Genomic DNA, 24,239 nt, shown 5'->3' on the forward strand with positions numbered 1-24,239 from the left:
AATCCTGTTTCACATTGAATTCAGATTGTAAAAACAGTAATATTTCTATAATTAACAGATGGAAAAGGGTGAAATGATGCAATAAAATGAGATAGCTTTGGTCCCAAGTGGATGTCGGGTGATGATAGTTCATTACACGAGTCTGCATAATGTTTAAAATCTCAGAATGAAGGTTTCAGAAATGCAAAAGAGGCAAATATACAAATAAGTAATTATTAGCTTCAGGGAGAGCAAGAGGAGTGGCCTTGTGCAGCCCTGCTGGTTCAGCAGCAAACATGTAATGGTCATAATGAGGTAAGCACTAGAACTGAACCACAGCCTGCACTGTGATGTCAGGGTGATAGGGACAGAAGGGGACAACAATGTGACAACTCAGCCTTCTACCAGGGAAGTTACTCTGAAGTATTTAAAATTACTAAAAGATAGCCTGTAATCCCAGCATTTGGGAGGATGAGGCAGGAAGATCACTGATGAGTTCAAGGCCAGCCTGAACTACAGAGCAAGACTCTGTTAAAAAAAAAAAATTAATAAAATACAGAAATGTCATTTTCTTCCTTCCAAAGAGTAATTAAGGACCAAAGGAAACAGCTAGCAGAACACCTGTACTCAGAACTACACAATACAGAGCAAACGAGGTAGGAAACTGACACTTTTCATTCTGAACCCTTTTTACTAGAGTGCTGGATTTGAAAAACAAGACAGAAATCAAACTTTTTTTTTTTTTTGTACTGGGGATTAAACCCAGGACATGCCTAACCCTTTTCTTTTTATTTTAAGATGCTCATTAAATTGCTAAATTGACCAGGCTGGGCTAGGACTTGCCATGTTTCTGCCTCAGCCTCCTAGAATTTTTATTGTTATGTATAACATAATGAAACCAAAATAAGACCAAAGGAGTCCAAGTTGAGTTATCACAAACATCTGTACAACCCGGGTATGGTGGTGCAGGCCTGTGATCCCAGCACTTGAGAGGCAGAGGCAGGAAGATGGTGCAAGTTCGAGGCCAGGCTGGGCTACATAATGAGTTCAGGGCCAGCCTGAACTACAAAACAAGGTGCTGCCTCAAAAAAGCAAAACAAACAAACAAACCCATCTGTACAATCACCATCCACTCCACTGTATTCCCCAGCCCTTCCTAATCACAACTTCCTCTCACCTGCCTGAAAATAACCACTACACTGGCTTTGGTGGTAATTAGTTCTGTAGCTTTTTGTTATAGTTTTATCAGCTTCTTATGTTCTCAAAACCAAAAATTTAGCCTGAGCGTGGTAGCACACACCTGTAATCCCAGGACTTACAAGGCTGAGACAGAAGGATTGCTGGGAGTTCGAGGCCAGCTTGGGCTACACAGTGAGCTCAAGGTGAGCCTGAACTACATGGCCCGGACCCTGTTTCAAAAACGCAAAAAAAAGTGTTTTGAATTTTTTTGACCTTTATTACTAATACAGTCAAAGAACATGTTTTGTCTCTTTTTTTTGGTACCAAGGATGGAACTCAAGTCCTTTCGCTTGCAGGGCAGGCAGTGGAACCACTGAGCTAAATCCCCAGCCCCAACCAAAGAACATGTATGAAATATATACACATACCATCTCCTTCACTTTAGCCAAGAAATTTACAATTCCCTGGTTAACTGGCTATCAACCTCGAGGTACTAATGATAGCTAAATCCTTAGAAAGGCTTTTATTATCTGCTGGTACCGTTCCAGGTATATACACTCATGGAATCATCAAGACAACACCTTAAGACAAGGTTTTCTGCTATCTTCATTTATGAAGGGGGACACAGGCACAAATAGATGGATTAAATTGCCCCCGATCAACTAGCAAACAAGTGATTTGAGAGTTCAAACTATGCCAGTAGTACCCAACTGCTTTCTTAACACCTGAGGACAAAGTTATCAATATAGGAAAAATTAAAAATATGAGGGCCCCTGCCTGCCTCGAAAGCACAGGCTCCGGAGTTCCATCCCTGGTACCAAAAAAAAAAAAAAAGAAATGATTTATGTGTATGGTGCTGAGGATTGAACCCATGGCCTGTGCAATGAGCTACACCACCAGCCCTTTTTGTTATATTTTTTATTTTGAGACAGGATATCACTAAGTCACTAGTTGCCCCGGATGGGCTCAAACTTGTCATCATCCTGCCTCAGTCCACCCAGTGTTGGGATTACAGGAATAAGCCACCATGAATGACTTAAAATGATATACTGCTAATGCTACCCTGAATATTAAAAATTTAAAAAATAAATAAATAACAGGAAAAAAGAATATTAAAATGAAAGCTGCTTATAGAAAAGCGTATGTAGACAAAAAATTTTTTTAAATATATAAATATATAGAATGTTGTTTCTGTCTTAGCTCCACAATGTACTTAATAATACAATTCTGAGCCTTATGTAAGTCCAGGGAAGACAAACTTTAAGTTAAGGCCCCTCTTGAGTCCAACATCTCGATTTCACTTGGCAATAGTAACAATGTTGGACTCTTTCTTTCTAAGGCATCTTTGGGAATTAACAAGACCAGAGTGTAAAAAACAGCAGAAATCACCTAATCTAGTCCTGTCACTTTGTCTAAGCGTGTAGAAACCCAGATGACTACTTAACGTGACATACGCTAGTTCATGTCGGAGCTAGGGAAAAAGCCCAAGATCTCCTGATTTCTTTGTATTACACAACTGTACATCAGCAATTCAGTTATAAAAGCTGCCAAGTAAACAGAGCCACAATTCCCAGAAATACACCTCCATCATTCCATTTTTCACCCATTTTCTTCCCCTTTCAAAACAGCAACAGTAACAATTAGATTGTCTTATTCAACATTTGACATGTACAGTGTGCCAGGCATTGTTGTAGGCACAGCACTTTATACAGGACATTCTGCATAAAGCAGCACAAAAATAAACTGGTCCAAGGGCCGGGGATTTTAGCTCAGTGGTTCCGCTGTCTGCCTCACGAGCACAAGGTCCCGTTCGATCCCCAGTACCAAAACAAACAAACAAAATAAACATTGACTGGTTCAGTTAGGTAAATGATGTTCAGTTTGGAATACTAATTTCTTCTGATTAAATAAAATCCACATGATCTTTCTCTCTCCTGGTCAGTAGGCAAACTACGAGCTCCCTGAGTGGAGTTCACACACTAGACATCACATATCCTCGCGGCTTGGCATTCAGGAGACCACCATAAAGGAAATAAATATAATTCAACCAAGGAATGTTTTCTAAGTATACAGTGCTTTCATAACTTGGTGTTGCACAAGAGCAAAGAACTACCGATCAAGTCTTTAAGGGCCCACTATTCAACAGGTAATGGAGTCACAAAATGACTAATATGTGACTCCTCCTTTCCTTCTCTACACAAGTCAAAAACAACATTAGCTTCCACAGAAAGCTTCATTATTCGTGTGACCATCAGTGAGTCTCTCACTTCTTTAAGTTTCTGGTTTCTCATCTGAAAAATGGACGAGGACCAACAGAAAAGAGAGAGAGAGAGATCTGTAATGTATGCAAGTCTAATTATGCCAAGTGGCTTTCTGTAAATTTACCACGCCCTGATCAGACACTTCATGGGGAACAACACAGACACTAGCAAATACTGTGCATGCATTTGGCTGGCTAACACAATGCCACCACCCGGAAAAACTCTGCACACAAACGGCAGCCTACAGACAGGCGATCAGAATATGATCCTCACAGAAAGACAACACACCCGAAACAACATGTAGACTCTTAATAGGCAAATTTTTAAAAATCAGAAGTGTTTTAATTTCCTAAGTTTTGTTTGTTTAGGTAACTCAAGACAATCCTAAAAAGACAAACTTCCTGAACAATGAAATAATGCAAGTGCTTTGTGCAAATAACATCTCCACTATATGACTATGACCACTTCAAACAAATGAGAAACCGGGAAGTTTCAAAACTTCAGATAAACTTTTGAAATAAGTTAATAAACTTAGGGGAGGATTAAGACTTAAATACTTCGACTAATCTGATTCTAACTGCACAGAAAATATGGTCCCCAAATAGCAAGCTAGGCAGTCACAACATTACTTTACCACCTACACGAATCCCTGCAACACAAAATGAATAATTTGAGCCAGTATTTCTTTATAGAATGCGGCAATCAATAACACATTCTCAAAGCCGGCAAGTTCAAAACCACCCAAAATCCTCTATTAAAGATGGTGTGAGGAGCATTTCTGAGCTAAGGGTTGATGGTACCTATTTCCAGTTAATTATCTAAAGACAACACACAAACACGGAGCTCTGCCACCATCTATTTTACCTAGAATTTACCTAACAATGAAACCTTTATCATATGGCCTTAAAGCTTTCTTGTGATGGCTCTGTCCATTTATCACTTACTGCTTCTTAAATCCAGGAAAAAAAATGAAATAAGGCATAAATAACAAGAGATTTAAGGCTATTTTCCTGAAAGGTGATTTTAATCACCTGTGGGAAATAAACAAAACGTCCTTAAACTCTAACAAGCTCAGGTTCAAGGAAATCCTTCAGTCATTAACAAATTTAAAAGATTCCAGGACTGGGGATTTAGCTCAGTGGTTTCACCGCCTGCCTCACAAGCTCAAGGTCCCGAGTTCAATCCCCAGTACCAAACAAACAAACAAAAAAAGATTCTATTATTCAAGTGTTGCATTAAATGCTTTCTTACCTTCTGCTACATCATCATCTACTGCTCCTTTCACCTGAGAAAAACACCACTGAATATCATTCCCTCCTCCAGCTCCTGGAAAAAGAAAACATACCCATTAAAACAGTTCTGTTCATGTTTACTCTCATAAACACAGAGATGGTATCCATGGCTGGCATGATCCTAACAGCCTGGTACTCCCCACATACAAGCAGCACCAAATGAACAAATGTGGGAAAAGGTTGCTTCCCAGAAATTAGTAGTGCATTTTAAAAAAAGATTTCAGATCTGTAATATTTAAAGATACATGTTCTATCCTAATCATTGTATATAAATCGAAACTTCTCTTCCATTTTCCCTTCTCTTTGAATACAAAAAAGTGTTACACTCAAGCAAGACCTACCAGAAAGTGTAAGTGGCAAAAGTTAGAGTTTTCCTTTAAGTGTACAAAAAGACTGCAGAAGATTTAGTAAAATTAAACTACCCTGAAGCACAGAAACCAGAGAATACTTCTGGTACATTACTGCCTAGATGGGATAAAGATTCCTAAGAACCTTATCGCCAAAATGCGCACCCAGCAAACATGACACCCATTCCTTTGCATTCATTACCAGCAAATCACTGGCTCCAGAAAGATAGGAAAAGGAACGGAAATGAGTGCTGCTGAACAGACCATCAAAGGAAGCTTGGTCTGCTTCCCTTCACCTTATCCCTAAGAAGCCAAAAGACCCCGCAAAAGAATGCGTTTTGCTAATTTGTCGTCATCCCGTGCAAAACAATTTTCATCTCATTTCATTATTCACCAAGGTCAAGAGCAACTTGTTTACAGCAAACTGCAAGTCAATCACTATGCTAACTTTTTTAAAGGTTCCACTATCTACCTAAATACTGGGGGAAGGGAGGGACGGAAAACTGATTTAATCTCGGGATGTCTACCCCACTTTCAAGCACTGAGGAGGAAATGCAAAAAATGTCCCCAATTGATGGATCTAGGATTGATTTTAATGTTTGAAGGAAGACATCTGCAACACCAAAATGTACAAGAAAACAATGCTCAAAGGAATTACTTCTCTTCATTCACCCCAATCCCTGCTAAGCATTTCCAACCTAGTTTTCTCCATACATTTTTTTTTTTTTTGCAAGCTTTTACAAAATCGCACTGCACTCCCTTTGGCTATTTATATCACTGAACTCCACAACTATTTTAACTAACTTCACGAAAGCCTTTTGGGAAAAGGACATCTGCACAAAACCTAACACGGAAAACGGAAAGTTTAAATTATGTTTTCCATGCAACCTGCTCTATATTAAAGGCCTTGCACTCTTTGGTCGTAGAGGATAAGAAACTGAAAGAAGCTCGTGCGGAAAAAAGAAAAATTTAGGCCTGTAGCCTCAAAAACAGAAGAACCCACAGCGCGGGGCGGTGATGGGGGAATACATACGCCTCCAATGTATTTTAACTTATAAAGCGCTCTTCCCTACCAGAGCCAAATCCATCTGACTAGATCCCGAGGACTGGAGGAGTAGAAATTAAGAGGGAAGATGGGTAAAGGAGCCGGGGGGAGGCTGGGCGGAGGGGCCGGGGAGGACTCCGCGGGGACGGGCTGCACAGCCCCGCCGCTGCCGCGCCCACCGCCTCCCCGCCCCCACCGCCGCCGCCGCCCCGCGCCCCGAAACCCGAGGGTCTCGGCAGCTGCACGCTCGGCCCGGCGGTCGCTAGGGGGTGATGGAGGGAGGAGGAAGGAAGAGGCGCCCGGCCCCTGGGCGAGGGCCATTTCTCCTTTACCTGCCATGTCGCGCTGCAAATGGTGACCCTGCTGGGTGCCTCGGGGTCTCCGCTTCCCGAACTCACCCCCCTCACCTGGGGATGGGGGGGTCGAGGGCGCGGATGGCGGCGGATGGCACCTGTGGGGGACGGGGACGGGGACCGGCCGGAGGAAGGAGGGGCGGGCGGATCGCCGGCGGGATGGTGGGCTTCAACTCTGGAGCTTCCCCGCTCGTGCTCCTTCTGTGGCGGCGGCGGCGGCAGCGGCTACGACGGCGATGGCGGCGGCGGCGGCGGCGGGCGGCAGCGGCAGGCGACTCCACTTTCAAAATGGCGCCGGCCGGCCTGGCCAGTGACGTCACTCGGGGGCGGGGCGGAGAGCGGACGGGGAGGGGCGGGAGCGGCCCCGCCCCCTTCCTGCTCGCGCCGGCCCCGCCCCGCCGCTGCGTCTCGGAGTGGTCGCCCTGCGGTGCCCGCTCTCCGCCCGGGGCCGGGGCGCTGGGAGGGGCTCCGGTGGCCGGGTGGCCCGTAAACGTGCTCGCCCTCAGGGATGCGCGTGCCCCGGAGTCTTTCCGAGCGGTGCCCGCGTTGCTGCTGACGAAGGTGACGTTGTGGGTGAGCCCGGGGCCACTGGAATAAAGGGACAGCTGTGCGGACTAAGGCTCCACCAGGGTGAAAGTTCAAGGCGCTCACAAGGTCATCCTTGGGCCAGTTCCATGTGGGTGAATTAAATCGCCTTCGCGTGAGCTTTGGAACCCAAGCTCGAGTTTCTTGGCTAGTGCCAGCCGACGAGAGTGGCTTCTAGCCGGGGTGGGGGCGCAGGCTAGGAGCACTCCTGGAGGCTGAGGCAGGAGGATTGCAAGTTCCAGCCCAGCATGGGTAACTTGGCAACTTCGTGAGACCGTGTCTCAAAGGGTTGGAGATGTGTGAAGGCCCTGGGTTCAATCCCCGGGACCTCAAAACGAAGAGTGGCTTCTAACAGAAAACTGAGTTGCTGCTGCGCAAGCGCAAGCGCAAGGACCCGAGTTCGATCCCCGGTACCCCCCCCCCCAAAAAAAAGAAAGAAAAAAGAAAAGAAAACTGAGTTGGTTATGAGCAGGATATGGCTGAAGAAATTCCTCCGGTCTGTCTGGCGAAAAGTGGTAAGATCGGTGGTGCTGAAGGGCTGGGCTCTGAAGCTGCCAAATGCTGACCCCGGGGTGCATGAGAAAGACACCACTCTGATTGTTGAAGAGATGAAGTTGCAGTACTTCTGCACACTGTAAATGTTACTGCCCTCACTGTTCGATCCGTGTTGAAAGCATCTGCAAGAGGATTCAGAGGTAGAAGGGGAAAAAGCCAGTCATCATTTTGTGGAAAGGTGCTCTGACGCCGCAGCTATGCTCAGTGCGTGTCTCCACTCCTCTCCGACTTTGAGGCCCAACAGAGTGGTGAAGGCAACTAGGTGACAACAAGGGAAAGTTGTTTAAACCTCCCCATCGTCTCCACTTGCCACCTTGTTTTTCATCCCAGAACTATAAAACAATTTTCAGAAATCTTCCACAAGGAACAGCTGCACTCTTTTAATCATCTCGACAATGTGTTGGTTTTCCCTGAACCTTCCTAACCTCCCTTTCTGGTCTCATGTCCTGGCTCCCCCCCCGGAGCCCACCCTGGCCCTCTCCTGGCTTCCTTCTGACTGTCTGGTCTCCTGTGCAGTGGTGGACAGAGGATGTACCCGTGATTGTGAGCTTGACATCTGCAGCCATGTGCTCACCTTGGCACTGCAGGCCCACACCCCACCTGCCTGTTGCCCTTTCTGAGGCTGTCCAATGACTGGGTTAGTGAATGAATGAGTAAATCTCCCTGGCTTGGGAAGGAAACCACTAAAATACTGGTTCCTTAAAACTCCCCATATCATAAATGTTTTCACTCAGCCCTTCTTAACTCTGGCAGAAAGTGGTGTTTTACAAATAATTTTGGTCACTATCTTGGTCATTAATTAAGTGATATTTGGGGCTGGGGATTTAGCTCAGTGGTTCCACCACCTGCCTCAAAAGCACAAGGTCCCAAGTTCAATCCTGGTACCAAAAAAAAAGTGTACTCAATTAAGTGACAGTTGGTTAAATGTGTAAATCGTACATAGATCTGTCCCAGCTACTTCCTACTAGGCCTTCATCCCTTGAATACATATTATCTAGGAGGATCCCATAGCATCCAATTCCCTCAGCCCCATGCTGTCCTGCAGTTTTGTGGGGTTTTTTGGTACCAGGGATCGAACTCGGGACCTTTCGCTTTGGAGGCAGGTGGTGAAACCACTGAGCTAAATCCCCGGCCCCCTGCTCTCTTTTTATGTGAGCCTCTCTCAAAACCTACCCGCAGGGAAGATACACAGAATAACCATTTCCTGCAGAACTCAGCTTGGCTCAGGCCCTCCAGAGAAAAACCTCCAGGTTTCCTGAAGGCCCTGGAGAGCTGGGTCTTGGTGGTGTCCCTTGTGCTGTGGGTCTGAGCTGAGTGGCACTAAAGGAACCTACAGGGTCACCAGCAGAGCAGAGGACTCGTCTCACCTGGGGTTGCTACACGTCCACAGGAGTGCGAACTTCCTCAGTAAACGGGACCCTTCGGTGGCCTCTGTCCTCCATGTGGGACCAAGTCTAGGAAAAACAAGTGTATGCAGAGATGTACCTGATTAAAAACTGATGTGGTTTAGAATTTTGGCAACTCCACCACAGCCGTGTTCCCTGAGCCACGCAGCTGGACCACTGCCTGTCAAAAAGATGTTACAAGGAAGGTTATAGAGTTGTCAGCCTTTTCATACTCAATAGCTACAAATCTGACCTGGAAGACAATTCCCCAAAACTGCAGCATCCGTGCTATAACAGTAATTCACACTGGTATGTGTTTTATGCCTGTATAAGAGAAATGGCTAAACTGGGGTGGAACTTCAGGCCTGAACTGACCCACTTCTCACAGTGGCTGCTTGGATTCCTTGTGAACATGCCCTTCAGTGCTCACTCAGCTGTGCCTTGGAAACTTCCAAGTAACTAGGCACTGAAATCACTGGTTTTTGTTTGTTTTGTTTTTGGTACAGGGGATTGAACTCAGGACCTTGTGCTTGCAAGGCAGGCCGAAGAACCACTGAGCTAAATCCCCAGCTGAAATCATTGTTTTTAAGCAGCTGTCCTCACTAAGTAATCCCTCCTTACACTGCACCTCATGCAGAGTACTTCCTTCCAGCTTTCTTCTGCACATGCTGGCTGTCCGTCTTTCATGTCTCCGCCGTGACTGTGAAAGTCATGTCCCTACTGGAATATAAGTACACTCCCAAATTTCCTTGTCTTCACAGTCATCAACCCAGCTTCTTCCAAGCTTTTCCTTGGCCTGGCTTTGCACCTCTAGATTATCTTGGCTGTGTCCTTAGCACGCAGTCTGGCTGTTCTAAGCACCTGGAATGGTGATGCCCAGAACTAACTATCCTGACTGAGGCCTGGCCAAGCACCTGAGTGAAGCTGCTGCAGTACCCTTCTCAAATGCCCTTGTTCCTCCAGCAGAGCCTCGAGTGCACTGTGTCTGACAGAGACCACAGCACTTCCTGTACTTGCCATACACCACTGTTAATCTCCACCTTCCTAAGCTTGTTCCCATTGACTCATTTGGATTGTTACCCAGCCCCTAAAACACAGCAGGAACTCAAATATTTGAATAAATACATGTGAGGTTTGATCCTATTCTTCATTGTTTCCTTCATCTTGGAGATTTTATTGGTTATTACTTGATGATGGCCATGTAGAAACTATAAATACTTTGTACAGAACATCTGAGAAGCTATGCCATTGTAAATCTTTCTAGAGAGTCAGTCTGATGATTTCAGTTTAAAAGTTGGAAGCAAGGGGCCAGGGATTTAGCTCAGTGATTCCATCACTTGCCTCGCGAGTGCAAGGACCCGAGTTCAATCCCTAGTACCAAAAAAAAAAAAAAAAGTTGGAAGCAAATGTTTTTGTAGAAGAGGATTTTGAGCTGACCACGGTGATTCGTGTCTGTGATCCCAGAACTTGGGAAGCTGAGGCAGGAGGATAGCCTCAAGTTCGAGGCCAGCCTGGGCTACACAGTGAGTTCAAGGCCAGCCTCAACAACATAGTGAGACCCTGACTCAAACAACAACAACAAAAACTGCAGATGAGATCTAACATGAAGCATTTCTCAAACTTTTGGGACAAAAGACATTCATCCATTAATCAGCATTGAGTATAATCATTCTACAGATACACATTTACTTACATGAAGAATGATCTACACCCACATTTCTCCATTTTTCTTCACACAAAATATCTCACTGCTATTTCTTTCTCTTCTTAACTTTCCCCCAAGATGCTCTAATCTTTCATGCACAGGGAGTAGTGTGCTGGCGGCAGCTCATGGCTCAAAAAACCTGATTGTTAAAATGTCTACTTATTTTGTGAGCCCACTGTTAAAAGCAGACATTACTAAAAATTAAATTGGAGCCTGGCCAGGTGGGGCACACTTGTAATTCCTGTGACTTGGGGAGGCTGAGGCAGGGAAATTGAAAGTTTGACCCCAGTCTGGGCAAGACCCTATCTCAAAATAAAAAATAAAAAAGGGCTGGAGGTGTAGCTCAGTGTGAAAGGCCTAGGTTGAATCTCCAGTACCACACATACCCACAAATTGGAAAGACGGGCATGGTGGGACATGCCTGCAATCCTAGCACTCTGGGAGGCTGAAGCAGGATGACAACAATTCAAGGCCAGCCTGGACAATGTCCTAAAACCCTGTCTCAACCAAACCAAAATAAAATCCCAACACCCTCAAAATTAATAATTAAATTATATAAATGTATAATTATTTACATTATAAACAAAGGTGATAAATACTTAAGCCTTATCACTCCCTAGTAATTTTATTACAGTTACTCTTGTCTATGCTCTTGAAGTTATTTTCATCTATTATATCTATATCTCAGAGATCAGCAAATGCTAGAAACCAGGGCTCTCCCTTCGTCCCAGAAAGCTGTCCGTTAAAGGTTTCCCACCACACCACTGCCTATGGGTTCACTGACTACCATGTAAGTAAATCTCTTCCACACAGATATATTCAGTCTTCCTTCCTAGTGAGTATATATATATTTTTTGGTACTGGGGATCGAACTTAGGACCTTGTGCTTTCAAGGCAGGTGGCAAAGTTAGTGTATTTTTACACAAAAACATCTTCTATTAATATGTTCCAATCATCATTTCTCCCCTCTCCATTAGGAATCTAACCTTTTAATTGCAAAATTTTAATTGTTTACTAAACTATATCTGAGCCAGTTGTGGTGGCTCACACCTATAATTCCAGCACACAGGAGGCCGAGGCAGGAGGATCACCATGAGTTCAAGGCCAGCCTGATCAACATAGTGAGACCTTGTCTCAAAATAAGTAAATAAAAGATATCTGTTCATTTGGTTTGTGACTCTTTTTCCTACTGAGATGGCAAAATGGTGCTGTTAAGATATGTACAAACACCTAAAGAAAAGAAAAGAACAAAAAAGGTGTATTTATAGGCATGTACACAGACCAACCAACATCAAGACAAAGCTACGGTTGCAGGCCAGGGATTTAGCTCAGTGGTGCCGCTGCCTGCCTTGCAAGCGCAAGGACCCAAATTCAATCCCCGGTACTGAAAAAAAATAAAATGATCAGGCAGAGCTTTTTTTTTTTTTTTTTTTTTGTCCTGCCTCTAGGAGTGAAAGCCCAAATAATACATTCTCTCAATGGCGAACACCTGCACATCCGAGAGTTCCACAAGGTCAAAGTGGGAGACATCGCAACTGGCATCAGCAGCCAGATGAGACAGCTGCTTTCAGAACCCTGGAAATGTCACCCTAGGGAGCAGGCATGACCTCCACTGCCCCCTGCCTCCCAGGGCAAGACTGGCAAAGCTGGGGTAGGGTAGCATTCTCCAAGCCCTCCCAAGTGGGAAGACAGGGCCTAGGGCTGCCCGTTGGCTGGAGGGAGGAGGCACCTTCCCGTGTGGCAGGACCATGGCTTGACCCCACCCAGCATTGCTGAGACCATCTCCGTCCTTGGTTGCTGCAACCCCAGATTCCAGCCACCGCCTTCAGCTTGGTGGCCAAAGACGGGCAGCCCGTTCACTATGACGTGGAGGTGCCAGACTCGGGTATCAACCTGCAGCGCACCCTGGCCCTGACGGCAGCTTTGCCTGGAGCTGGCAGGTGAAGCATGGCCAGCTGGAGAACAGGCTGTATATTTATTCTTTTCGGTACAGGGGATTGAACTTGGGTCCTTGCACTTGTGCAGCAGGCATCAAAACCACTGAGCTAGATCCCCGGCTCTAGGCAGAGCTTTTTTTAAAAAAAAAAAAAAAAGCTATAGTTACAAAGAAAGGTTATTTCTGAGCTGCAATAAAGATTAATTTGAACTTGCTGGAGGCTATTACTTATTATTTTTAACTATACCACCAGATTGTGTTTGCTTTTATATTTTAGCCCAGAAGGCAGTCCACAACTGCTCCAACGGCTGACAGCACACTTCAGGACTCACTTAAGACTCGGTTCTGGGCTCTGACCTCCTTTTGGGATCCACTGTATTCGCTTTATTGTGCCTTGCTTATTCACGTGCACTCATATTGCCCATCAAGCCTGGGACGTTGTGTAGTGGGTCTGGGACTCGCAGCTGGAGATTCTGTATCGCGCGTCCTTCCCTAGCCCACCCTCCTTGTGGACACCACTAAGGAAAGGGTACTTTCACATGGCCGAGAGCCTTGCCTCTTCCAGTTCTCAGCCAAGGGCCATTCAGTCCGGAATTCCTTTGCCTGACTTCCGTTTTGCAGTAGCTGTTGGGTCTGGTAAATACTGGTACTGATTAGTGCCTCTCGTTCTGCCGTAGTGTGGTCCAGCCTGTGTTGCTTTTAGGCCCTGCAGAGCAAGAAACTGCAGTTTTCACTTAACCAAGTGGAAAACACCCACTGACACTGGCAGGCACTGCTCAAGGTCTGATCGAAACAGCTCAAGGTCTAAATGCAAAGCCCGCTCGGCGCACTTAAAGCCCCTGACATTTAGGGGAAAAGTCACCCCGTGCAAGTCTTTGTTCACTTTCCAAGTTTTCTGAGCGAGCTGAAGCCTGCCTGCTTCAGTTCTTACCATAATCCAGGTTTCAAAACTCTTATTATTGTTCATGGCAACAAACGCCACTCTACTATTCTGTGTGTGGATAGCACATCAGCTTTGCTTGTCTTGAATATTACCTCGGAGATCTTCAGAGAGTAAAGGAGGACACTTGGGTTCTAGGAGATGCAGGCATTTGCTGTTCCACGCTTGTAGCTTGCTTGAGTCCCCCAGCAAGGTAGAGGGAAGGCTGAGAGCTGGGGCCAGGCTCTGCTCTCGATCCTCTCAGCCTAGTGGGCCTTCCCGTATCCCACCAAGGGGTTCATTTCTGTAGTGCCCATCTTCGCACTACACTCTGATCCAGAGCACTTAACAAAAGATGTGTCCTCAAACAAACACATTTTAAAAACAAACTATACAGCCCACCAAAAAAATGTATGCACACTTCAGGAAAAGAAAAATTTGTATAAATATTTTAATGCTAAATTTATTGAGACATTGCAAAACGAATACAAGTTATCTTTGGCCTCTAGAATTGCAAGAGCTGCTCGACGCGGTGGCCATTAGCTTCCTGACATTAGTGCAGCCAACCGCTGCTTGGGTAACCTTGTTCATTGCGATTGCTGCACGTGCGTTTTCAGTTTCTTCTCTAAGGGCCGCAGTGTAGCAGGTTTTCTGCGATATATGACATCCCCTAGGTCCCCCATATGAAGGTAACACCATCTGTTGGAAAAACATTATACTGTTTTTCTTTTCCTGAAGTGTGTATACATTTTTTTGGCGGGCCCAGCAAAGTTGGCAGAGTAAAAATTCCTTGGGCATAAAACATGTACACTCACACCAAATAGGTCCCGGTAGGACTGCCCCAGCCCCCTCCTCTTTAGAACAGACCCCTACCCACCAAAAACAGGTGACAAGCACCCACAAACACCGAAAGGGGCTCTAGAGAAAATTGAAAGCTTGATGAGTCAAATTGGCTTACACTTCATAGACCAGCAGAAACCTCTCTGGCATGCTATGTTGGTGGCTTTGCAATCAGAATTTCAAGTTAATAACTTCTTAATGTGGAAGGCAATAAACCTGTAACGAGTGAAACTTCACATGGCTTTCAGAGAGGGGAATTAGAGCGCGCCTCGCTGCACACGCTATTTGAGGCACCCACCTCCACCTACCCTCCTCCGGCTCATCAGCCCCACCAAGCTTCTGAAGGGAAACTGTGGAGGTGACTGCATCGGAGGTCACCCGAGGACGCCAGCAGAGCCCGCCTGTGCTGCCAGAGCCCTTGGCAAAGCCAAGCTCTCCCCGAGCACAGCCACTCACCCCTCCGTCTCAGCGGGCTCCTCGGCCCAGTGAGGTCCTGGGGAAAATGCCCCGAGTCTGGGCTCGGAGGCTAATGGAAATCCAGAGGGTGGGACAGAAAAAAGAGGAACAGTTTTACCAAGGTGGGAGACCATGCTGTGGCTCAAGGCCTGACACACCCGAGACGAGCAAACTATCCAAGGGGGAGCCCCCGGGAAGCGGGGAGCTGAATTAATTCACTGCCACTTCCCGGGCAGGAAGATGAGGCAGGAACAGCTGAGTGGACAGCAGAGTGTTGATAACTGAAGTGTACAAATTCAGGTCATTTGTACACAAATGAACAAAGGGACTGTGTAACTTGGCTACTGTATCCTGTTCTCCATGGATCCCCAAGAAATGGAGCTCCAAAAGCCAATCCCAAGAGGTTAGAGTAAGGCCAGGCAGGGTGGCACATGCCTGTAGTCCCAGCAATGGGGAGGCTGGGGCAGGAGGATCTCTGTGAGTTCAAGGCCAGCCTGGGTTACATAGTGAGTTCAGGTCAGTCTGAACTACATAAGGAGACCCTGTCCCAAAAAACAAAAAGAAAAAAAAATTTAGAGTAAGAATCCACTCTATTATTAGGAGCTACCACACATCCTGGGGCCAGGTCACTGCCTTGGACTCCTTTGGACAAAAATGAGATGGTATGAGCAGGGTGTGGTGGGGTACGCCTGTAATCCCAGCACTGGGGAGGCTGAGGCAGGAAGATGGGCACAAATTCAAGGCCAGCTTGAATTACACAGTGAGACCCTGTCTCCAAAAAAGAAAAAACAAAAACAAAGAAGTCATGAAAATCAAAGCTCTGCTTCCCGAGAAAGAAATTGACTGAAGGAAGGAGAAATACTGCACTCACTTGGTGGAGACAGTGTCTGGGAGGAGGGAAGTCAACTCGGAGAGGACCCCCGAGTGGAGATGTCCCACGGAGTGGCCACAGGAAGGAAGTGGGGAAGGCTCCTGGGACACCCACCATCCCTTCCCTGCTGGCCGCGCTACAAGTGTGCCTAGGAAACTCTCCCTGAGAGATAAAGGAAAACACACAGGGAGTTACAACCAGGAAGTTGTTCTCTCTCTTTTTTTTTTTTCTGGTGCTTTTGGTTTTGTTTTTGGTCCTTTGGTTGGTTGGGTTTTTTTTCTTTTTTCTTGGTTTTGGTTTTTGTTTGAGATGATCTCGCTCTGTAGTTCAGGCTGGTCTTGAACTCACTATGTAACCCAGGCTGGCCTCAAACCCGAAGCGATCCTCCTGCCTCAGCCTCCTGAGTGCTGGGATTACAGGTGTGCCATGCCCGACTCCTTTCCTTTCCTTTATCTCCCTCCCTTCCTTCCTCCTTCGCTCCCTTCTTCCTTCCTTGTCTTCTGAGCTCCCACTTGGTCCCCACCTCTGTGCTGAAAGGAACTTCACTGCTTCCTTTTCCACCATCTCCCTGGACTCTGGGAGCTTCTGCAGAGCCACCAAGTCCTCTCCCCCTTCAGATTCACCCTTTCTTCCCCCTCCTCCTACCTCTTCTTCTTTGTCTCCTGCCCTTTTGGAAAAGCGTGCGTGGGGTTGAAGACTCCGAGCCGTGTTCTTTCTTCTGCTCCTTTTCTCCCCGTCAGAGTTGAGCTAAAGGAAGCAGTGGTTGAACAAAGACTTCTGAGCCACACCCCCAATAGCAGGAGTTGAAAGCCGATGATCTGCTTAGAGAGAAGCATGCGGGAAGAGTGGAAGAATCATACAGGAGGATGAAGGCCTGGAAAGCTCACATCCACTGAAATCTTTTTTTGAGACAGTCTTGCTGTGTAACCCAGGCTGGCCTCGAACTCAGGGCGAGCGTCCTGCCTCAGCCTTCTCAGTGCCAGGATTACAGGTGTGTGTCATCACATCCAGCAACCACCGAAATCTTGTCTCAGTTATGGAGAGGCAGTAGAGCTGCTTTTCTCAATCTTGATTGAACATCCAAATCATTTGGGGAGTGTTAAATACTACTGATTTGTTGTCCCCACCTTCCAGAAATTCAGAATTCATTGATCTGGGGGTGGCTCGGGCACCAAGAATTTTTTTTTTGGTACCAGGGATAGAACTCCGGACCTTGCACTTTTGAGGCAGGCAGCAGCACCACTGAGCTAAATCCCCGGCCCAAGAATTTTTTTTTTTTAGCAGGGTCTCGCTGTGTAGCCCAGGCTGACCTCCAACCTGTGTCAATCTTCCTGCCTCAGCCTCTGAAGTGCTGGAATTACAGCTGTGCACCACCATGCCTGGCTAGCTTTTCATTGTCTTGAGACAGGGGCTCGCTGTGTAATTCAGGCTGACCTTAAAGTCATTTTTAAAATTTTTCCTCTTTCAGTGTTGGTCTATGTATTATTAGACTTTTATGTGTGTGTGTGTGTGTTTGATGGTTTAGCATCCACTTTATTGTGCTTACTTATTTGTGTAATGAATAAGCAACACAGACCACATCTTCCCAACATTCAAAGTATTGCAATAATATAAAAGTCTCCAAAGAAATTAACTGAAAACTGCATTAAATACTGCTTTAATTAGGAATAGTTGCTATAATGAGACAAATCACATTATACATTATTTTCTTCAATGAGCTTTGGTTTGAATCAATCTTAGGATTTGAATCATAGCAAAATGTGTAGTTATTTGAAATCTGGGAGCTGTACTAGCAAAACCACAGATATACATACCCCCATCTGGAACAAAGCCTTTTATCAACTTAGGGGAGTAAGACCAAACACTGCCTAAGATAGGACTTATTGAAGTCAAAAGCCACCCTGGGAACTGGCCCAGGGAATAAACTGGTACTGGTACAAGTAAGAAACAAAACTGCATTGGCTGACCAACTGCATATTTTACTAAATGGCTTTGAATTTAAAAAATGAAATGCTTCATTGTGTTTTCTCAGAAACTAATCAAAAGATTACAGAGTCCTATACAATTTGGAGACACAAAGTGGGTGCTGAGTGACTAGAGGTCACCTCAGGCAAGGAATTTTAGAAAGTCCTTGGAGTAAATGACACCATGGCTCTGGCAGCAGATACCAAGGAATAATGCTCTGGAGAGGAAGTAGGGACACTCTGTGATCAGTCAGTGGACAGATGAGGGTCCCAGCAGGAGGTGGGATCTTTAAATTGATGGTTTATCTTCCACTGCTCATGCCTCTGTCTTCATAAATGGTCATTTCAATAACTCGAAGTCCTCTCTCAATGGGGTCTGTTAAGAGGAGGCCTTGGGGAGCATATATCTTCTTATTCTGTTCTTGAATATGTTTGGAGACTTTCTTCAGAACTTTCTCATAATGGGTTTCCATGCATAAGAAGATGGTGTATGCTGTTAAACAAGCCAAAGAGCCTTCAAGATAGGATTGGCCCCCGAGCTTCTCCGCTTCTGCATAAAGGTTATTTAGAGTTCGCACAGTTTCTTCAAACCGCTGCCTGTCAATCCGGTTCTCCAGCTCCGCGGGGAACTTGGTCTGGAACTGGCAGCGTGTGCCACCGCTGTAGTCTCGCTGGATGAACACTTTCCCGGACACCAACGCCTGCCGCTGCGAGTTCGGGAAGGGGAGGCAGCACGCGTCAGATCCCCCGCCCGGACCCGGTACTCTGGCCCGCCAGACCCTCAAACCCGCCCACTGCCCGAAGAAGCTCACAGCCTCCGCCTCTACCCATGCTGCTGCAGCTGACCATCAGCCACCGCCCCGAACCCAAGCCCTGAGCCGCCCCCCCCCATTCCGGTTCGGCCCGGGAAACACGAACCCGCCTCCTCTGCCTGTATTATTAGACTTTTAAAATCCCAGTTCCCAGAGCCGAGTCTGGTCGGGCACACCTGTAATCCCATACTGGGGAGGCTGAGGCAGGAGTGTTGCTATGAGTTCCAGGCCAGCCTGGCTAGATAGCAGGTTCAAGGCTACCCCGAACTGCATAGTGAGTGTGAATGTGCTCTGTTCCAGCAGTCAGTAGTCTTCATCCTTTCTTGGAGGGATTCTAGGGATTGAACTCAGGACATTCACATCGAGCTATATCCCACACCCTTTTTAACCATTTATTTTGAGATACAGTCTTGTTGACTTGCCTAAGCTGGACTCAAACTTGGAACCCTCCTGCCTCAGCCTCCCAGAGTCCTGAGAATGTAGGGGTACACTGCCATGCCTGGCTTGATCAGATTTTTAAAGGGGTTCATGACCCAAAATGTTAGGAATCACTGATTTATTGGAAAGAAAATGGTCCTGGGCCCGGGGATTTACCTCAGTGTTTCCACCCCCTGCCTCGAAAGCACAAGGACCCGAGTTCGATCCCCCAGTACCATAAAAAAAAAAAAAGAAAGAAAGAAAATGGTCCTGCGAGATGATTTACTTGGGATAGCAAATCTCCGATGTTGGTGTGATGGACTCAGCTCACTGGCAGAGTCCGCGTGGGGAGGGCCGGCTTCCTGTTTCCAGAGAGGGGTGCCTTCCTTCTAGCTTCTAGCTGTGTTCTCCCGGGTGATGAGGTGCTTGTGAGGTACCTCTCTGGGGGTTTCTTTCACAAGGCCATCAACTCCCCCCCCCCCCCCCGCCCAGGGCTCTGTGCTCATGACCTAATCGCCTTCCAGAGGTGATTAACACCCTCATTGCTCCTAACACCCTCGCTCTGGTACTTCAGGGTACTTAGGCTTAGTCCCTGCAAATTAGTCCTCCCGGTTAAAAGTGCCACTTGCAGTGACAGGTTATTTTATAAGAGCTGATGCCCAGATTAAATAGGGTTGATGCCACCCCATGTCCACACGTGTCATGTGAAGCCCTGCCCTGACCAGGTTTTGCTCTGGGTACTGGAGAACTTGGTGCTTTCCGAGGGAACAAGAACAGCACTGGAGCAGCGTATGCTCGGGACCGGTGCCAGATGCTGAGCGAAGGCCTTCACAAAGAGGGTCTCGGGTGATTTAACAGTGGGACACACAAAGTGGACATGCAGACCTCTGGGTGGGCTGGTCACTTGCTTCATGGAGAACTGGACATGGTCAATGGACTTAGCATTGGAAGTGGTCACCATGGAAACGAGCCTCAAAGATTCCAGAAGATTCCATCCATTCCAGAACTTTCTTTTTCTAGTCCGTCCCCCCCCCCGCCGTCGCTCAGTCTGTAGCAGGGACCTTTTTTTTTTTTTTGGTACCAGGGATCGAACTCGGGTCCTTGTGCTTGCGCAGCAGGTGGTGAAACCACTGAGCTAAATCCCTGGCTCCTTGTAGGAGGGATCTTAAATAGAGGTGAACAAACCTCCCGGTGGGTGAAACATCCCACGGCATGGGGTGCCGTTTGAGGCAGACAGTACTTAGCCTTCATCAGGAGTATGGGAGCTGCTGACTGAATTGTTGTGTTACTTTCAGTCAGCTATTTTTTATAAATAGGGATACACTGTAAAATAACAATAAAAAGTATGATAGATGTTCAAGCCAGCAACCTAGTCACTTGTTATCAAGTATCTTACACTAACATCATTGTACGTGCTGTCACCCAAACACAAGGAATACTTTGTTGTTAGGGTGACCACGGTGTCACTTAGTGATAAGGGTTCTCCAGCTCCATTATAACCCTACTGGGCCACAGCAGCGTGTGTGGTTCATCACTGACAGGGCATGATTACACGGCTCGTGAGTGTGTAACTTCTAATAAGCATCAGAGTCAGGATTCAGCCCAGGTGGCCTGATCCCAGGGTCTTTCCTCCAGGAAGCAGCAGAAAACTAGATGACAGACGGCCAGCGCATAGTGAATGTTTAAAAAATATAGCCGAGCGTGGTGGCACGTGCCTGTGATCCCAGCATTCTTCAGAGGCTGAGGCAGGAGGATTACAAGTTCAAGCCCAGCCTGGGCTATTAGTGATTTAATAAGTGTTGCAGTCAGGGTGTGCAAAGGAATAGACTTAATACAGGACACATAATTTATAGGATTATTTTATAATAGTCACCCAAAAAGTTAAATGTGGGCGTACAAGAGATCTGTCCACACACTAGAGACCCAAAGGATCCAGCTGAGGGATCCTTGTCTACACAAGTCCGGCCGGAGGCCTAGAGCCCATGGCAATGTCTCAGGCAAGTCCATATGGGGGATCTGCACCAGGAAGGCCCAAGGGCCAGTGGTGGAAACCAGAAAGCCTGCACTGGCGGGGTGAAGGGTCTGTGCCACCAGGCTGAGGGATCTGCACTGGAGCCAGGATGCTCAAGGCAAAGACCAGAGCTCCCGAGGAGAACAGCAGCCATTCCCAGCGACAGCTGAGTTCCCCTTCGATGAGAACAGCCGAGCTCACATCAGCAAAACCAGCCCCAGCAAGCCTCTCCAGGAAAACCAACAGGAAACCATTTTCCCCTCCAGTTCTGTGATGCCCTTGGCAACAGTCCTCAGGTGGGCCTTCCATGCCCAGACCATGCTGACTCAGTTCAGCTGTAGTGCCAAGTTGACCATTAGTTAATTTACCACAGTAAGACTCTACTTCAAAATAAAGAGGGCTGGGTATGTAGATCCATGCAACGGCCCTAGGTTCAATCTCCAGTACCACAAAAACAAAAACAAAAACAAAAAAGATGGGCTGGGGATTTAGCTCAGTGGTTCCACTGCCTGCCTTGAAAGCCCAAGGACCCAAGTTCGATCCCTGGTACCAAAAAAAAAAGCTGATGGTCTGTATCAAAATGCCCCTCCTGCAGGTGAGGGAGGGGGTTACCGCAATGAGATGCCTTCTATTTCTGTTATTTACAGAGAGCTTCTAGCACTTCAGAGTTGCTGCTGAGAATATGACTTCTCTCCCAGGTGCACTGGACAAAGACAGACCTGTTCCTCTCACCTGGGAGGACGGCTAGCTTGTGGTTTAACCTGGAGCATTCATCTCTAGTTTGTCTGTTTTATGTGTGTTTGTGATTGGTCTGAATTCCTCCACAAAAAGGAGTCTGACGGTGCTGTGGTAACATACCTGCCACTTCCTACCACCAGCATCCACATATGCTGCGTACGTCCTTCCAAGCTAAACACAAGTCCTTCAGGCTTGGTGGTGCACGCCTGTAATCTCAGCACTCGGGAGGCTGAGGCAGGAGAACCACTGCCAGTTCAAGACCAGCTCAGGCTGCATAGTGAGACCCTGTCTCAAAAAAAAAACCAGCCGGGGATTTAGCTCAGTGGTTCTGACACCTGCCTCGCAAATGCAAGGTCCTGAGTTTGATCCCTGGTACCAAAAAAAAAACAAAAAAAACCCCAAAAAAACCAAAATCTCAAACACGCCCCCAAGCCAAAAATAACCTTGTGTACTTATTGTCACCAAAGGAGGCGTCTCCCTCAGGCCGTGCTCAGAGAGGTGCCTGCAGCTTTGATCTCTGAGGTAAGTCTGTGGCCTTTCTGGAGAAGTGAACTCCACAGCCACACTGGAAATGCCTGTTGCCCTGTCCTGGGAGGGCTGTGAGATCCACTGGCGGTGTGGAAGTGTGGGCCACTGGCCAGGCCACCGAGGAGAGCATCCGGGCCAGGTGGGGCTGGCTGTGTTGGTCTCAGAGGTGCAAGGGACACGAACAAAGGACAGGACTTGAAAAAGCAGAGACTGAGTAAATTCCCGCAGGAGCCAAAGCCGTGTTGACTCCCCTGTGCCCATGGGGAAAGGTCCAGCCTTCCTGTTGATCCACGATGTGAGAACTACCAAGTGTTACCTCACAAATAGCAAAGAAAAGCAAAGCAGAGCTGAGGACGCACAGGGAGACCCAGCTGAGGTCCCTCCCGGCCAGGCCAGGATTCTGCATGGCTGCGGTTGGGGAGTCTGTGGGGGCAATCTGCTTGGCATTTCTTCTGTTTTCCAGATGACTTATATTTATTTACTAGTGTATGTTTGCAATACATAAGAAATGTGGCCATTGCTACATGTCACATCCCATCTTGGTCCTTCCGACCTCCCCTTCTCCACAAAGTCTACCTCCCTGTTCATTGTCATCTCTGTTATTTTGCTTTTTAATGTACTTATACTTTCAGTCTCTCATTTATGAGAAACCATACAATGTTGAAGTTTGTGTGTCTGATTTATTTCACTTAACATTATGGTAACAAGATGTTTCAGTTTTCCTATAAATAACTCAAATTTACTCTTCTTTATAGCAAAATGGTACTCCATTGAGAATAGATAGATTTTTTGCGGGGGGGGGGGGGTGCCGGGGATCGAACTCGGGTCCTTGTGCTCGTGCAGCAGGCAGTGAAACCACTGAGCTAAATCCCCGGCCCTAGATAGATTATTTTTGAGACAAAGTCTCACTGTGTAGTTCAGGCTGGCCTTGAATTCACCCTGATCCTCCTGCCTCAGCCTCCCAACTGCTGAGATTACAGGCATGGGCCACCACACCAGGCTCCACTGAGTGTAGCTGGGTCCATGGACCCTGTGTTCTAGGTTGTGGAGGGGTCAACACACTGATGTCCACAGTCTTGCGCCAGCTTACGTTCCTACCAGCCTGGGAGAAGGGCTCTGTTCTCCCTCAGTACAGACTCCTGTTCCCGGCCCCCTTGCTAAGCGCTGCCGTGGCCCTGCAAGTTCTCCGCTGGTCTTTTGGTTCCGTGGCTTCGAAGCAGAGATCCTGATTAGTGACTGGGTGAGGAGGACCAGGATTTGCTCTGGTTCAAAACAGAACTTCCACCTGCCACTCCTCACTTCCTCCTTATCCCCCAGCCACAGGATTGTAAACTCGATGAGGTTCAAACACGGACCTGGGAGAGATGGAAATATTCACGAGGGAGAAGTGACCTCCACGCAAAGAGGACTAACTGCCAGGGCCACCTGATCCCGCACCCTGAAAGCTGAGCGGTCTGGTCACCAGGCAGCTGAAGATCCCAGCCAGTGAATGCAGTTTTCTTACCAGAGCAATGGGCGGCATCTCCCTGCTGCTGCTGATTGGGAAGAATATTATTTGTGCTGTTTGCCTCCCAAGGAAATTGGCTGTTTCAGAAATGCAGGGGGACGATAATTATAATAACTCTCTGCTTTTGAAACTAAAGAGGCATATAACACACATTAATTTCTTTAAACACTCAATCCTGTAAATAATAAAGCACTGTGTATTTTGCAATAGCTGGGTGGGATTTTAAATATTCTCACCATAAGGAAATGGTAACCGTCTAAGGTAGTAAATGTGCTGATCATCCGAGTTGATCACCACCCAGTGTACACATGGATCAGAACGCCACACTGTGTGTCATAAATATGCACGATTGTCATGTGCAAAACAAGTTTTTGTGGTTTTTTTGGTACCGGGGATGGATCTCAGGATCCTGCGCTTATGAGGCAGGCGCTAGAACCACTGAGCTATATCCCCGGCCCTAAAACAAGTTTTTAAAAAAGAAAAAAATCGAAAACAATCAGCTCATCTCTAAGTCCACTAAAATATGATTGTAAAAAGAGAAATCAAACAAAAGC

The 24,239-nt window shown here is 46.8% G+C and overlaps 1 protein-coding gene and 1 pseudogene across 4 annotated transcripts in view; both read right to left on the minus strand.

Moving 5' to 3' along the window:
• Ppp2r2a (protein phosphatase 2 regulatory subunit Balpha) overlaps nucleotides 1-6,764 on the minus strand; it is an 81,897-nt gene extending 75,133 nt beyond the window's left edge. For 3 of the 4 annotated variants that reach the window (XM_087216789.1, XM_004848368.3, XM_087216788.1), the window contains exons 1-2: nucleotides 6,436-6,762; nucleotides 4,671-4,745 (exon numbers count right to left, since the gene is read on the minus strand). In XM_087216789.1, coding sequence (XP_087072915.1) covers nucleotides 4,671-4,745; nucleotides 6,436-6,442 — 82 coding nt within the window. In that variant the 5' untranslated portion in view covers nucleotides 6,443-6,762. Of the gene's footprint in view, nucleotides 1-4,670; nucleotides 4,746-6,435 lie in introns of all 4 variants that reach the window. The other variant, XM_087216790.1, reaches the window with a different exon arrangement.
• Nucleotides 6,765-17,954: 11,190 nt separating this feature from the next.
• On the minus strand, nucleotides 17,955-19,862 carry LOC101705024 (golgin subfamily A member 7 pseudogene; annotated as a pseudogene).
• Nucleotides 19,863-24,239: the final 4,377 nt, after the last annotated feature.

Source organism: Heterocephalus glaber, unplaced genomic scaffold, assembly GCF_053883595.1.
Source record: "Heterocephalus glaber isolate CG9 unplaced genomic scaffold, H.glaber_assembly_v1.0 deba00001460, whole genome shotgun sequence".
In the NCBI taxonomy this organism is placed as follows: domain Eukaryota; kingdom Metazoa; phylum Chordata; class Mammalia; order Rodentia; family Bathyergidae; genus Heterocephalus; species Heterocephalus glaber.